The sequence below is a fragment of the Myotis yumanensis genome, unplaced genomic scaffold, assembly GCF_028538775.1.
Source record: "Myotis yumanensis isolate MYYU_CA2020_CCGP unplaced genomic scaffold, mMyoYum1.0.hap1 SCAF_7, whole genome shotgun sequence".
Taxonomy (NCBI): Eukaryota; Metazoa; Chordata; class Mammalia; order Chiroptera; family Vespertilionidae; genus Myotis; species Myotis yumanensis.
In genome coordinates, this window is record NW_027223758.1 from 39,703,456 (window position 1) to 39,718,229 (window position 14,774).

The 14,774-nt window shown below is 43.5% G+C and overlaps 1 protein-coding gene across 24 annotated transcripts in view; it reads right to left on the minus strand.

Moving 5' to 3' along the window:
- Positions 1-276: 276 nt before the first annotated feature.
- TCF4 (transcription factor 4) overlaps positions 277-14,774 on the minus strand; it is a 339,169-nt gene continuing 324,671 nt past the window's right edge. For 18 of the 24 annotated variants that reach the window (XM_070420331.1, XM_070420346.1, XM_070420323.1 and 15 more), the window contains 5 exons: positions 12,596-12,731; positions 10,831-10,993; positions 7,572-7,801; positions 6,965-7,105; positions 277-4,865 (listed from right to left, as the gene is read on the minus strand). In XM_070420331.1, the coding sequence (XP_070276432.1) occupies positions 6,969-7,105; positions 7,572-7,801; positions 10,831-10,993; positions 12,596-12,731 (666 nt within the window). In that variant the 3' untranslated portion in view covers positions 277-4,865; positions 6,965-6,968. The remainder of the gene's footprint in view (positions 4,866-6,964; positions 7,106-7,571; positions 7,802-10,830; positions 10,994-12,595; positions 12,732-14,774) is intronic. The other 6 variants (XM_070420329.1, XM_070420330.1, XM_070420328.1 and 3 more) reach the window with 1 other exon arrangement.

The following is a 14,774-nucleotide window of genomic DNA, read 5'->3' on the forward strand; positions in this document are numbered from 1 at the left end:
CACACTGGTTCTATTCCTTCAATTAGTTACTCCTCTAGACAGTTTCCTTTTGGTTTCACATGCATCCCATTCCGATTTCATTAAGGGCATCTCTTCCTTGGTCATTCGTGTGCTTTTCAATTTGCTTTTGTGATTTTTGTGTGTATGTGTTTTGTTGGTTAAGCTGTCAATACCTCCAACACTTGGAAAATGCAATATAGGTGTGGTTTCACTCACAGAAGAGAATCAGAGCTCTATGGACAATGCAAAATGAAGTGAAAGAAGTGTCAGAAACAGTTTATAAAAATGGCACATTTATTGCTACAGAACGGTCATGTACATGACTTCATCGATAACTACAGATGGGACAGGTAATGGCCTGGACCAGGCTGGGCTTGCTTTTGTCTTGAAGAAACTCCAGCACACAACCTGTTTGGACACGTCTACAAATCAGAAATACACCAAAAACATGAAAAAATCGAGGCACTCAGCCACACATTGAAAACAAGGTGTAACTGTTTATCTTTTTTTTTGAAGTGTTTTCCCTTTTTTTTTTCTTTTTTTAACATTTTTTTTTTTTTTAGTTTTTAATGCTGCAGCTATGTGTACAGTCGCAAAAAATTTCCCCGCTGCGACCTACAACTAAAAAAATAAACAAATGAAACAAAACAAAAAAACAAACAAAAAAAGCTACCATACAGTTTCATCTCAGTAACACATGGTAAAATAACATCTTTTAAATAGTAAAATAAAGTAACAAACTTTACTCAGAATGATTCCAAAAATCTACAAAGAAGAAATATTCAGAATCTGACAATTTTTTTTTGTAATATTCATGGTATAAAAGGATTGCTCCTACGAAAAATAAGCCAAATATATTTTTATTTTTAAATTTAGTTTTTTTTTTCTTACTAGGGTGTACTACAATCTATTTTATAGCAAAAAGAGCACTAGACAAACAAAGCTTTATAACAAAAAGCCAGGCACTGATACATGGTAAATCTCTGCTTTTTTTTTTCTTATCTTCACTTAATTGCATCACAAGTAACAAGAATGAAAAAGGCCACAGTTCATATATTTCACCGTTACATATGTCTATAATACTTGAAATGAGAATGGCAAAACCAGCACTGCACGAAGATGAGTCCACGTCAAGTCCCATGAGAAAGAGCATGTCTCTAAAGAAAAACAAACAGAACCAAAGCAAAATAAAAAGAGAGGCCTAGCGGCCTTGGTGCCCCATCGTGTTGGAATTCATCATATTCCATCTTGACTTTTTGTTTGTTTGTTTGTTTTGTTTCCAGTCAGCCAGCAGACTAAATTTTTGTGCTTATTTATGCTGAAAATGTTTCATTCCTGACTCAAGTTCACTTTTGGACACAGATCATATTCTGCCTGTTGGATCCAAGACGAAATCCTCTTAACCCCAAGTCTTGGTTCACCTCCCTCCCCAACCCCGAACCCCTCATCAAAATAAAGATCACAAGTAAAAAAAAAAAATCAAGAAATAGGAAAAAAGCGAAAAACAGAAAGGAATCGGAAGACTGAATCAGAACCAGTTGCGTCACTGGGTGGACTGACAGTTGTATAAACATTAGTGTTCCTTGCAGCTACACAGAAGACAAATGGTAAACTTGCTAGATGAACAGATCCCTATTCTGCATATTCATAAATTACTTGAATGTGGAGGTGGATCAATGGTTCCAAGTTGCTTTAATGTCCAAGTCTCTTAAACAGATCCCCAGCCTAGGTATCATCACATATAGAGTATGGACCCTTATGGCATTTTTGTGTAGTTCCTTAATTCTGTCTTCTGCTAAATTTCATTAGAAAAATCCAGCACAGGATACCAATATCTTACCTGGGTTTGATAATTTACAAAACAACGAGAAAAAACACACTAAGAAGGCCACATTCCCTTTCATCTTTTTCTTCCTTTCTTTTTTAATGGGGACACAACCCAATTACACGGATAGGTGCAGATGTTTCTCCACCAAGCAAAAAGTACTGAGCAGCTGTTGGTGGCCATTAGAAAGTTTTTCGCTTCTTTCCAAAGGGAATTCGACAATAGAGGTATTACATTACTGGGTAATGAATACATCAAAGCTGGTGAACAATAAATTGCAGCTTTTCCTCTGTTGGAGTGAGAACAAAATATAAAGCACCAATTTAAAAAATAATCAAATAACTACAATTTAGTTTTTTGCTCTGTTTACAGATTTGAAAACCTTTAAATCAGCTCTATTAAGCACCTGTATGATAACGTGTATCAAAAGTGCCATTCTTAACATGTACATCAACACAGGGAGTGTTTCCAGTTCCCTAAAGAGTAAACACCGTATTTTCTTCTGTACACTTATCCTGAATGTGATCAAAGTAGACCTGCTTCCTATATATTGTTCCTAGGGATACCCGCCTTGGTAGACTATACAAAGTGAGTGCAGAATGTACCACTAAAGGAAATCTTTACATACCAGGGAACACAGACACATGTTTTCCATTATTTCAGAGGAGGGGAGCGGACACAACACTGTCTTCCATGCCCTCTTGGAGTCCCTTTGTTCATACATTTCACAGGAAAGCCTCAAAATAACTTTTCATGAAGTTTGATTTCTGCTATTCTCCTAAGGTTTTAATCCACCTCCACATTTTAGGAACTTATCAAACAAATCAAAGTATTTTAGTTTTATCGCTACTGAACATATTTACAGTTTTCAACACACACACACACACAGCTAATCAAAATGTTTATGGGTTTGTAAAAGATGACCACGTGGTAACTACCTTATTTGTTCTTACATTTTCAGAAATGAACATAAAATTCAGATTCTTGTAGCTCACTATTTCATTTAAATGAGACGTTTTTAAACCACACAGTTAAAAAAAAAACAAAACAAAAACCAATACAATGTATTAAAACACATAATAACAAGAGTCTACGTGTAAAAATATAACTTTTACATACACAATTTCAAAATAATGATACGTTTGCCGTTTGTTGCATAAAATTTACAAATGTATTTCATTACTATATAACTGGCAAAACAGGAGAACAGATGGAACATTTAGACCATTTTGATGGATTTATGGCATTTACTCAGTGCTGATAGGTGGAAAAAACTACTTGAATAGGGATTTTTTTTTTTCTTAATACATGCCAAGATTGTGTGGCTGTAATAACAGAAACGAGTTAGAGACAAAAGGATGCTGACAAATACTTAACTAGGAGCACTATTTGTTTACTGCACTATACACCAAACTCAATCATTATAAAGATTCACGTTGGAAGTTGGTTCAATTGTGCCCAGACGTCAAAGCTAGCTATCTGATGAGTTGCTGTGCCATAGCTTGACCTATGTTTCTATCAAATATGTTAGGTATAAACTTCATTCATACTGGCCAGAGAAATACTGCACTACCCCTCCTCAAGAAAGTGCAACTTAATGCTTTAGGACTTATAAGGCTTGTTATAATGCTGCATGATGATTGAATATTGGCATTTTTCAGATGGAGGAGGCAGTTATATCATCTACATCTTAGTAAACCCATTTTGAAAAAAAAAATCAAGAAAGCAACAAAATCAATCAGCTCTGTCACACTACTTGCAATTTTCTCATTTGATGGTTTTTGAACTTTACTTGTTTTTTTGTTTTTGTTTTTTTCCAAAAATCTGACCATGTATTCAGAAACGCCTCACTGCACACTACTTCGGCTACACATGTAGGTAACACTTTAATCATTTTGTTAAATCACAGCCACTTTGATTATGTTATGTTTCCGATGATATAAACATTGGAAGGCACAGTGGTAACATTGTAGCATTCTAACCTTGTACCTCTGAAAATCCCAGAAGAGGGTCACACACGCAACATTACAATTCAGACAAACTGCTTCTGCCGTGTCTTAGTAATGCTGCTTGTAATATCTACACATGATGTGACTTTTAAGTCCTGTGTTCCCAAAAGACTGGAGAAACAACTTTCTACTTATTCGTGAATGAAAAGCAACATCAGGGTCAGCGTTTCATCCTGCACTACCCCTCCGGAAGCAGAGTTGGCACTACAGGTTACGATAACAAACCGGGAAGGGACAGAAATAAGACCAAAAAAAAAAAAAAAAATCCGTATTTACAGTAAAATCTTTCTTTTAAAAAAGTTAATCAGTACTATTTTTTTACAGGAGAAAAAAGTCTGAAACAAATGAACAAAAGCTTACCATAGTCACTAAATTTTTAATATATATTTATATATATATTTATATATATATTTGTCATAGGTCTATAAGATCCATCTGTTCCTCCTACCCTAAGGAATGGCTAATGTCATCACTTCGCTGTCTCAGGACGTTTGCTGGTTTTGTTACTAGGGCAGCCGAGCTTCCCTCATTCGCTATCCAGGAATTATAAACACTAGCTGACTTGAATACCAACAAAAACGTTCATGTAGTTTTCTTCAGAAGTACACTTTTTCATTATTGCAAGTTTACAATTTTTAAATTAAATATTTTTTTTCAGACTTACAAATTAATTATATTTTTTTTCCAAAAGAAGTTTAGGCACAAATGCATTGTTCCACAGTGTGGAAGGATTGCCATTCAGTCTCTGGGCTGGTCTCAGCCTGCTCACACCGCTTTGCACATTCTGAATGATATGTTAGAGAGAGTCATCCCTCAAGTTGCACTTTTTTCTTTCTTTTTTTTTTTGTTTGTTTTTCGGTTTTTTGATAATTGGGAATGCTGAAACCTCTTGCGTCTGCGATTCATAACTACTCAGACTTGTCTTATATTACAAAAAAGGGGTCGGGGAGAAGTGTTTATGTGGGTTTAAGATAATACAGCTGTTAAGGAAGTGGTCTCTTGTGTTAATGAAGCAATGTGGCAGCTTGGACCTGAGAAGGAAAAGAAGAGGGGAAATAATTAGTACACTGACAACAGTAGAAGTAAACATTTTATTCTTAAACGCTTCTATCAAGGGGAAAATCTGTTAATCTGGGGAAATGGACTGCTCTGGCCACCACTTCGGTGGGAGTAACTGGGAAGGCTGGTGTAGGGACAGCTCACTTGGGAGCACCAGAGGGAAGGCTGAGTGCAGGGGGCTCATTTGGGAGCACCACAGGGAAGGCTGGGTGCAGGGGCTCACTTGGGAGCACCACAGGGAAGGCTGGGTGTAGGGACAGCTCACTTGGGAGCACCAGAGGGAAGGCTGGGTGCAGGGGGCTCATTTGGGAGCACCACAGGGAAGGCTGGTGCAGGGGGCTCACTTGGGAGCACCACAGGGAAGGCTGGGTGCAGAGGGCTCACTCTGGAGCACCAGAGGGAAGGCTGGGTGCAGGGGCACACTTGGGAGCACCAGAGGGAAGGCTGGGTGCAGGGGGCTCACTTGGGAGCACCAGAGGGAAGGCTGGGTGCAGGGGCACACTTGGGAGCACCAGAGGGAAGGGTGGGTGCAGGGGGCTCACTTGGGAGCACCAGAGGGAAGGCTGGGTGCAGAGGGCTCACTCTGGAGCACCACAGGGAAGGCTGGGTATAGGGGCTCACTCGGGAGCACCAGAGGGAAGGCTGGGTGCAGAGGGCTCACTTGGGAGCACCAGAGGGAAGGCTGGTGCAGGGGGCTCACTTGGGAGCACCACAGGGAAGGCTGGGTGCAGGGGCTCACTTGGGAGCACCACAGGGAAGGCTGGGTGCAGAGGGCTCACTCTGGAGCACCACAGGGAAGGCTGGGTGCAGGGGGCTCACTTGGGAGCACCACAGGGAAGGCTGGGTGCAGAGGGCTCACTCTGGAGCACCACAGGGAAGGCTGGGTGTAGGGGCTCACTTGGGAGCACCACAGGGAAGGCTGGGTGTAGGGACAGCTCACTCTGGAGCACCACAGGGAAGGCTGGGTGCAGGGGCTCACTTGGGAGCACCACAGGGAAGGCTGGGTGTAGGGGCTCACTTGGGAGCACCACAGGGAAGGCTGGGTGTAGGGACAGCTCACTCTGGAGCACCACAGGGAAGGCTGGGTGCAGGGGCTCACTTGGGAGCACCACAGGGAAGGCTGGGTGCAGAGGGCTCACTCTGGAGCACCACAGGGAAGGCTGGGTGCAGGGGGCTCACTTGGGAGCACCACAGGGAAGGCTGGGTGCAGAGGGCTCACTCTGGAGCACCACAGGGATGGCTGGGTGTAGGGGCTCACTTGGGAGCACCACAGGGAAGGCTGGGTGTAGGGACAGCTCACTCTGGAGCACCACAGGGAAGGCTGGGTGCAGGGGCTCACTTGGGAGCACCACAGGGAAGGCTGGGTGTAGGGACAGCTCACTCTGGAGCACCACAGGGAAGGCTGGGTGCAGGGGCTCACTTGGGAGCACCACAGGGAAGGCTGGGTGCAGAGGGCTCACTCTGGAGCACCACAGGGAAGGCTGGGTGCAGGGGGCTCACTTGGGAGCACCACAGGGAAGGCTGGGTGCAGAGGGCTCACTCTGGAGCACCACAGGGAAGGCTGGGTGTAGGGGCTCACTTGGGAGCACCACAGGGAAGGCTGGGTGTAGGGACAGCTCACTCTGGAGCACCACAGGGAAGGCTGGGTGCAGGGGCTCACTTGGGAGCACCACAGGGAAGGCTGGGTGCAGAGGGCTCACTCTGGAGCACCACAGGGAAGGCTGGGTGCAGGGGGCTCACTTGGGAGCACCACAGGGAAGGCTGGGTGCAGAGGGCTCACTCTGGAGCACCACAGGGAAGGCTGGGTGTAGGGGCTCACTTGGGAGCACCACAGGGAAGGCTGGGTGCAGGGGGCTCACTTGGGAGCACCACAGGGAAGGCTGGGTGTAGGGACAGCTCACTCTGGAGCACCACAGGGAAGGCTGGGTGTAGGGACAGCTCACTCTGGAGCACCACAGGGAAGGCTGGGTGTAGGGACAGCTCACTCTGGAGCACCACAGGGAAGGCTGGGTGTAGGGACAGCTCACTCTGGGGCACCACAGGGAAGGCTGGTGCAGGGGAGCTCACTTGCCCGTTCACATCTGTCCCATGTGGTTCGAAGCGTCTCCCATTCCAGGGTGAGGGCCCGCCAAGGACAGCGGGGGCGGCTCCGAGGATACCTTTTCTTCCTCCCTTCTTTTCAGACACGCAGCTTTCGGGTTCAGATTCCTCTCTGTGGAAGAAGGAAGCACAAAGCCTTCAGTTACTGCCCAGGCTGCTGGTAGAGAGCAGCGTGTACCCTTTTGGGGACCCTTTCCTCACGTTTGCAGACAGAAGGGACAGTTAGAGAGTGCACTAGAGACTCCCTCCCTCAGTCACTGGTAGAGGGTGAGCTGCGTGGTGGAGTCACAGAGCCCTTTATAGGATCAGAAAGCTGGTAAAGCAAATATACGAAGCACCGATGACTGACTGCACGGGGAAGCTTCACACTGCAGTCTTAGTGGTAAGAGGATCCTATAACTTAATTGCAGGAGAAAGGGGAGCTGCCTGTAGATTCAGTCATGTCTGCCATGGACATAACTCTCCTGAGCTGTGCTCCTGTGTCCCCTCTGCTCTCGCTCAAGCCAGGGGAGTCCTTCACGTTCCCTCCAGCCCCATGAGACGTGGCTTCTGCAAGGAGCCCGCTGCCTGGCACTGACCTCGGACCTGCTGCTCCAGGCTGAGGATGACGGCCACGGCCTGGTGGAGGATCAGGAGCTTGGTCTGCGGCTTGTCACTCTTGAGGTGGAGCTGCACCATGCGGCCCAGCTCCTTGAAAGCCTCGTTGATGTCGCGGACGCGCAGGCGCTCGCGGGCATTGTTGGCCATCCTCCGCTCCTTCTCACGCTCTGCCTTCTGCTCGGGTGTCAGGTCCTCATCGTCGTTATTGCTGCGGGACAAAAGGGACGGGACATTTTCTAATGGTGTGGGGAAAAAGGCAGTCACTCAATCACTGTTGCTTTCTTCCAGAGTTTGCACGGAATGTTTCCATCTCAAGCTCTTGTCCTTAGCAGAGTTTTACATGCACTTGAGCTAGGATTGCTTTGGGTGGCTGTCACAGGCCCTAGATACTAAACTCAAACCGAACAGGAGAGGTTAAAGTTAGGGCCCAGAGTGCGCCCATACTACTGCAGGAGGCTACACCCTGCAAAGCGGGCCACAGTCAACTTCAGCTGAAGCCGCACCACAGGAGGGCAACCCAGAAAGAATAGTTTTAGAAGTTGCTCTTTTGTTTTGTTCTTAACTTTCATACCATGACATCTGAAAGTTAAGGAAAGTAAATGATTGCAAAAACAGTTTGAGATGTCAAAATTAACGTGGTGCAGCTGTCAGGATGAAGAAGAAGGTCCTACATTGAAGACACCAGAGCAATGGGAGTGAAGACTTTTGTCCAGGTTTCTCCAGGAATTTGCTTTAAAGGTTTGGTATCCGAGTCTCGTTTTCTCCGTGCATTCAATAAAAAGGTTAGAAACACATGATCTCCATGGCCTTTAACATCATGGGTGTTTATGATCCAAAAACAAGCGAGGGGAAACCTGAGTTGACCTGAGCTGTGTAAAACAAGCAAAGCCAAACAAACTCCAAAGATCTACCGGCTAGAGCTTCTGACTCATTGTGAGTCAAAAATGAAGCCAACAAGCTAATCTCTGACTGTGAGAACAGAAATATTGTGTGATTCATACCAAAGGCATGGCTGGACCCTGTAGAGTCTGGAAAGGCAAGATTATTTCTGTTTGTGGGTGTCATGCTGACAAATGAGAAGAAACTTTTGAATGGAGGGCAAATAGGAGGATGAGCCATCTGGAAAGCATAGCATAAAGGTTTCATGGCATCAGGGCTTCGAGTGTTTCATGGGCGATTATGTAAAAAGAGGCGTGGGAGATGTCTTGCTTCAGGAAGACAGAATAGAAAAGAAGAACTTCGAATAGTTTGATTTAATATGAACAAGAGTTTTGGGGCACGAGAGATATCAAAAATAAAGTAAACTTTACCAAAAGTAATAGGCTCTCCATGACGAACAACAACAACAAAAAATCCAAGAAACAAACAAACAAAAAAACCAATAGGGAGGTGACCAGCTATAAGGATGTTAACCAAGAGATTTAAGCATGGCTCTAAATAACCATGAAGGTTAACCTCTATTTTAAAATTCCACGAATTTGAAATGTTCACAGAAAAAGTGTTAGTCACAGCACTTCAGAGCTGGAGGACATGTGGGAAGTTATCTGGTCAATGTGATGTACACTTAATGAAGTTGGCTTAAACTACATGGCCCTAAATCTTCCACTGTGGAGAATCTCTGGGTAATTTCCAGAGCGTAATAAGGATCAACTACGGTTTACAAGCCCCAATCGAGCAAAAATGGAAGTGATATCCCTGGGTTGCGAGCACGTGTTGCACATAAAGGTGGCCATCTAAGCCAAGAACACTTGTAAGGGAGGGTAGGAGGGAGGCACCAGAGAAAGATGTTGTAAGACTTGGGTCATCTCCCCAGAGGTACACCCTCCTGCAGATGAGATGGTGTTCTGTGGATGTGTGCTAGTGAGCACACAACTGAACTGAACCAGTCGGAAAAGGCTCTGCCATCTGATCCTCTGACTTCGCTGCTGAGCCTTCTCTTCCTCACCCATGACCTCTGCTGTTGCCAAGGAAATCAAGCTGCCTATTAATATAGGATGTAATAAGCGAAAGGAGAACACAGTCAAGTTTCTGCTGGGCCTGTCTTGAAGTTAAAAATTCTGGGTAATATTTTTATATATCAAACACATGCCATACCTTTCAAAGGGTGGGCCTGAAAATGGGAATTGTTTTCCAAAGTTACTGGGGCTAATAATTAATTAGAATTGGTTATGCAAATCTAACTGCCTAGATTTGAAAAGCGATGCCTTACAACACATTTTTGGAGGTTTGAGTAAATGTCACAGGAGTGACCTTTTAAAATACGAAGATTCTTAACAGCAAGTTAAAATGTGCTGAAACGTCACAAGGTAAATGAATATGCACACTAGTAAGTATGGCCACTGCTTCAGTTACTGAGGACTGACGGGACTAACAGAGAAGGTGGTGCGCATGTGCAAGCCCTTGGGATTTCTCACCGATGTGGCCAAGAGCCAGGGAACCGCAGTGACGATGAAGGGAGAAGCTAGAAGCTTTTAGGGTTTTTGGAACTTGTGATAGGACATGTAATAAAATGTATCATAATAATTATAAAGACAATATGAAAAGGTGGCATCTTCTTCATCCCTGTAGGACACTACATATAACCTTAAGAACAATAGCCTTTAAAAGGAAGGTGTAGTTTTAGTACATTTAATTAGCAAATCAAAAATATGGGTGTCACGGCATTTAAAAACCACCTGATTATCAGACTAAAGTTCAAGGAGACAGTTAGATCCTGCAGCTGCATTTTCTATAGGAAGGAGTATCAGGGAGAAAAAACAATTAGCAATTTAGGTATCGTTCTTACATATATATCAACATGTTTAGAATAATACGGGAAATCAGTATTTTCTCATTTTTGAGATAAGAAAAACATTACAGTTGCATATAGATCAATTGAGTTTTCAATATCACGAAGATCTCTTTTTAGAAATATTTTAGAAATAACATTTCTGACCAAATTTGTAGAATAAGTATAGTCTTAAAAATCAACTCTTTGTGTTTGAGTCAGTTACAAATTGTTTTTACTGCGTATAATTAGCCCTGGGTCCAAATTCACAAATGCAAAGATATTTCAGGCCTCGCTAGAGTACAGGTATCTTAAACGATACTTCAGTACCTCTAGAGTAGGCCTTTAATTTTCTTTCCAGCTATAGATTTACCTGCCAGGAAAAAACTGAATAGTTTCTTCCTGTTCTGTTCACTTCATCAAAGTCCAATAAAGGAATTAAATGAAGCGACAGTATTATATACTGTTACCTAGATCTTGACCTAGTAATTGATTTGATATCCTTCTTGTCGTCATCTAGTTTCTTGTCCTCGGAAGATTTCGTGTCTTGCAGGTTCTCATCGCCCTCGTCGTCAGATTTGATCTCAGAGCTGCCGGAGGAGACGCTCTGGCCCTGCAGGCCTGGGGGCATGCCTGCGGAAACAGAGGGACCCGGTGACGTCTCCACCAAAGACCCCAGGCACAAACTCGCACCCCAGATTTGGAACTGCCAGCGATGCAATTCATGCTGCTCAACTGTGACCCTTCTGTCTTTTGTGTGTATGTATGTACTACCTGGAGAAGTTTCAGAAATGCACCTGCGGAAGCAAGTTCTCTCTGCATTGGCTCTGAGGTTAAATTCTATTTTGCAATCTTTTGGAGTAGATGGTAATTTCACTGTCTACAAAACATCAACTTAATTGCAATGAAAATCATAATCATGAAAATCATACACCTCAATGTTCTGATTAAGAACCCAAGTAAATATCAGCTATTATATTGAGTTTCTTCCATATGCAATGATTTAATAGAAAAATGTCCTTAAAATATAATTCCCAGGGAGTATGCTAAATATGTACAGTCAAGTCTTCAATAGATACCCTAATGATATTCTGAAATTAGGCTTCTCTTATCCTCAAAGAGTAATCAGCATTTAAAAATGGTACATATGGAAAGCAGATAGCTGCGCGCTGAAGAAATTTCAAGCTTTCTCATTGCTCAACTTTCAAGATCACAGCACACATTAAAACTTGACCCTAATGCAAGCCTTTATTTCTAGGTTAGAAGCTTGTGTATCGAGTATTGCCCTCTATTTGTAATCTGTGGCTGAAACCTTGTCACTCAGAATTTGGTCCATGGACCAGGAGCATCCTTACACCTGGGAGCCCATTAGAAATGCAGAATCCCACACCTGCAGAGTCAAAATCTGAATTTGAACAAGACCTCAAGCCACGCTTATACACGTTAAAACTTAAGGAACATTAGTCTAGGAAAGAAAAAGAAAAACCAAAGTTTCTTTAAAATAATGGTCTGCCACATTCTTACTGTTCAAATAAAATGGGGTGGCATCCCCATATATAATTAATACTCAGATGAGTACAATGTTTAACAGGTGAAAAATGCTCAGGCATATCCTATGGTAGTGTTATCATTCTTGTTCTAAACATGAGGGGAATGAAATGTTATTCAAGTGTCTCCTCATCACCTGCCCACTCAGTTGCACAGGGAGCCTGGGACCCGGGTCTTGCCCCAACAGGACAACTTCCTGGGGTCATGAAAAACCCATCGCAGTATGACTGAAGTAATCATTACGGGGCTAGATGACTCAATACCGAAAATCGTTCAAACAATTCCATTTTTTAAGATATGCCTATATTTCCTCCAATCTTCAACAACAAAAACAGTTTCCTTCCTTCCTATTCATTTGGAAATATCATTTTCAGGCTACAATTAACCATATTAGAGGAGCTGAATGAGTAAGATGTGGAAATAGCTAAAATAAAATTTCCTCTCATCAGTCTGTTGTCTTGGTCCCTGCTGAAACAGCACCAGGATTTCAGAGGATGTTTGAAGAAAACAGCTACTGAAGAAACACAATTAGCTGTTCTAAATACTTTCCCATTTACTTACCATTTTGGGGCCAAATTTGATTCTTGGTTTTCTGCCAGTGCTTCCTGAGGGACGAATGCCAAGTAAGCTGGGGATCAGCACTAGCTCTGCTGCTGTGTGAGGACAGAAGTGCCCCAGTGGACCTACCTCTATACGGGTCCTGGGGCGGGTTCAAATCAGGGGAGGTGGCCGACTGGACAGGAAGCTGTGGGACTGGAACCTGGTTTGGCACAAGAGAATGGCTGCCTCTCAGGGCCACTCCGTCTTCACGATGGGCCCCGACCTGCAAGGCGAGAGGAACCATAGAGTTTAGCGGGAACCAGAGGTGAGACAGCTGTTTACGGGGGTAGCCAGGACCTAATGAAGGAAGACTGGCCTTTGCAAAACAAAACTCCCAAATGCATTTCACTAGAGGGCGCTGAAGGACCACGCATACACCTAGAGTGCCCTGCACAGCCACTTAACACTCAGCAAGATGCCGTGCTGTACATCCAGTGACAAATATGGCAGAGGAGCTCAGGCAGGTAAAACGTCAAATTGTCTCCCAGGGTGCTGCAGTGGAGCGCACTGATTCGTACCCATCTGTCTTCTATCATGTCCGCCAACAGATCTGACAATTATCTTAATGCCCATATGCTTAATTGTGGGCTTCTCAATTCCCCCATTGCTATCGGAAATCCTACAGGAATTTCAATTTGGCATTCGACTTTCATTTCAGGGGATAAGATCCTCAGGCCTGCCATTTTTTTTCCATAATGCCAGCTAAGCCTGTGACAGCGGAAACGGCAGCAGTATGGGACGCAGCCCCTGCTCGGTACAAATATAATAAAATGTCACCTGGCTTTCCAAAACTGGCAGCCCATTCCAAATTAATGTTTACTGTATTTCATCAGCTGCCGAGTTCCAAATCCAAAGGGGGACGGTCTCTGCCAATGCCACCACACCGGAAAATGTCCCAATAAAGGTTTTATTAAACACACCAGTAATGCCATCATTGCCATGCAAAGAGTTTGGACATTGTTCCATTTTTTTTTTCTTCACTATTCTGATCCCAGGAAGACACCATATTGTAAACAGTCTTTATGCTTCCAAGAATAAAATCATAGAGTACAGCACGATGCTTCAGTCTGAAAAACCTGCTGCTGAGCTTTTTATTAACTAGTACTACCTACTCTGGGCACAGAGATGTTGAACCCACGGCATGAAGACAGCAACTGCTGACTTTGGAGGGTACACGGCCTTAAAGCAGAACATCAAGCTTTTGCAAACTAAGAGGAACCTGAGTAGCTGCATTTTCGTTTGCATTTCCAACTAGTTATTTTCTTAGTTTGTTGTTAGGTGAACATTTACACAAGACAATGAGTCTAACACTGAAAATATTTATCTACGAATTTAGACTGCTATAAATCAAAAACTTGAATTTTTCTCATCCAAACTATAAAGCCACAAAGGAGAATCACCACTCTTTTGCTACCAAATATTTAAAGAGTATTTCTAAGGAATGCAACAACAAGATTCTGAGCTGACAACAGTCGCATTCCCAGAACTGAGCAGAGGCATGCTAGCTAAGGCAGCCCACTATCCAGTTCTCATCGTTACAGGCAATTCAAAGAAGATAATTCAGGAGCGGGGGGAAGGATCAATTGCTCAGATTCAAAATATAGCAAGAATAGTACAGGATTTAAAGACTCGTGAAGTATAAATGAATGCTGTAGCTAAGAAATCTGAGCAAGCCTCTGCTGTCTTTCACCTATGTGCCTGAGTCCCTTTCTGGATCATTCTAAATGGTGGTTATTTAGGTCTTATGAGTGTGCAGCAAATGCACTGAGACCCTGATGGTCTCCCAAAGCAGTCCATTCCATTTTCACCCAAAGTCGGTCTCCTTGCACATTCCACCACTGGTTCTAGTTTCAGCCCCTGGAGTTCATGGAGTAAGTGTAAGTCCTTCTCACATACGTAATGCCATTGCCACGCCACTCCTGTCTTTCATGTGTAACTGAAGCCTGTTCCCTTACAGGCAGACCATGCCCACAGCTCCGCCAGCCATTTCTCACTCACTGTTGGGACATGTTTTTATTTTTCCTTCCAAACAAAGACTGATACTATTTTCCATTCAGGCTTTGATTTGCCATGTTTAAATCTGTGCATTTCCCAGATTTATTCCTTCGATGATTACCCTTTCCATCCAAGATGTCAACTTGTAAGCGTGAATTTCAAAGGCCTTAATCAAATGCTCACTCTTTAAGTCTGTCAATGTTACCCTAAACAATTACCTTAGCGCTGACTCATATTTTTTGGTATTCCCAGTGGATTTCAGTTCTTGGAC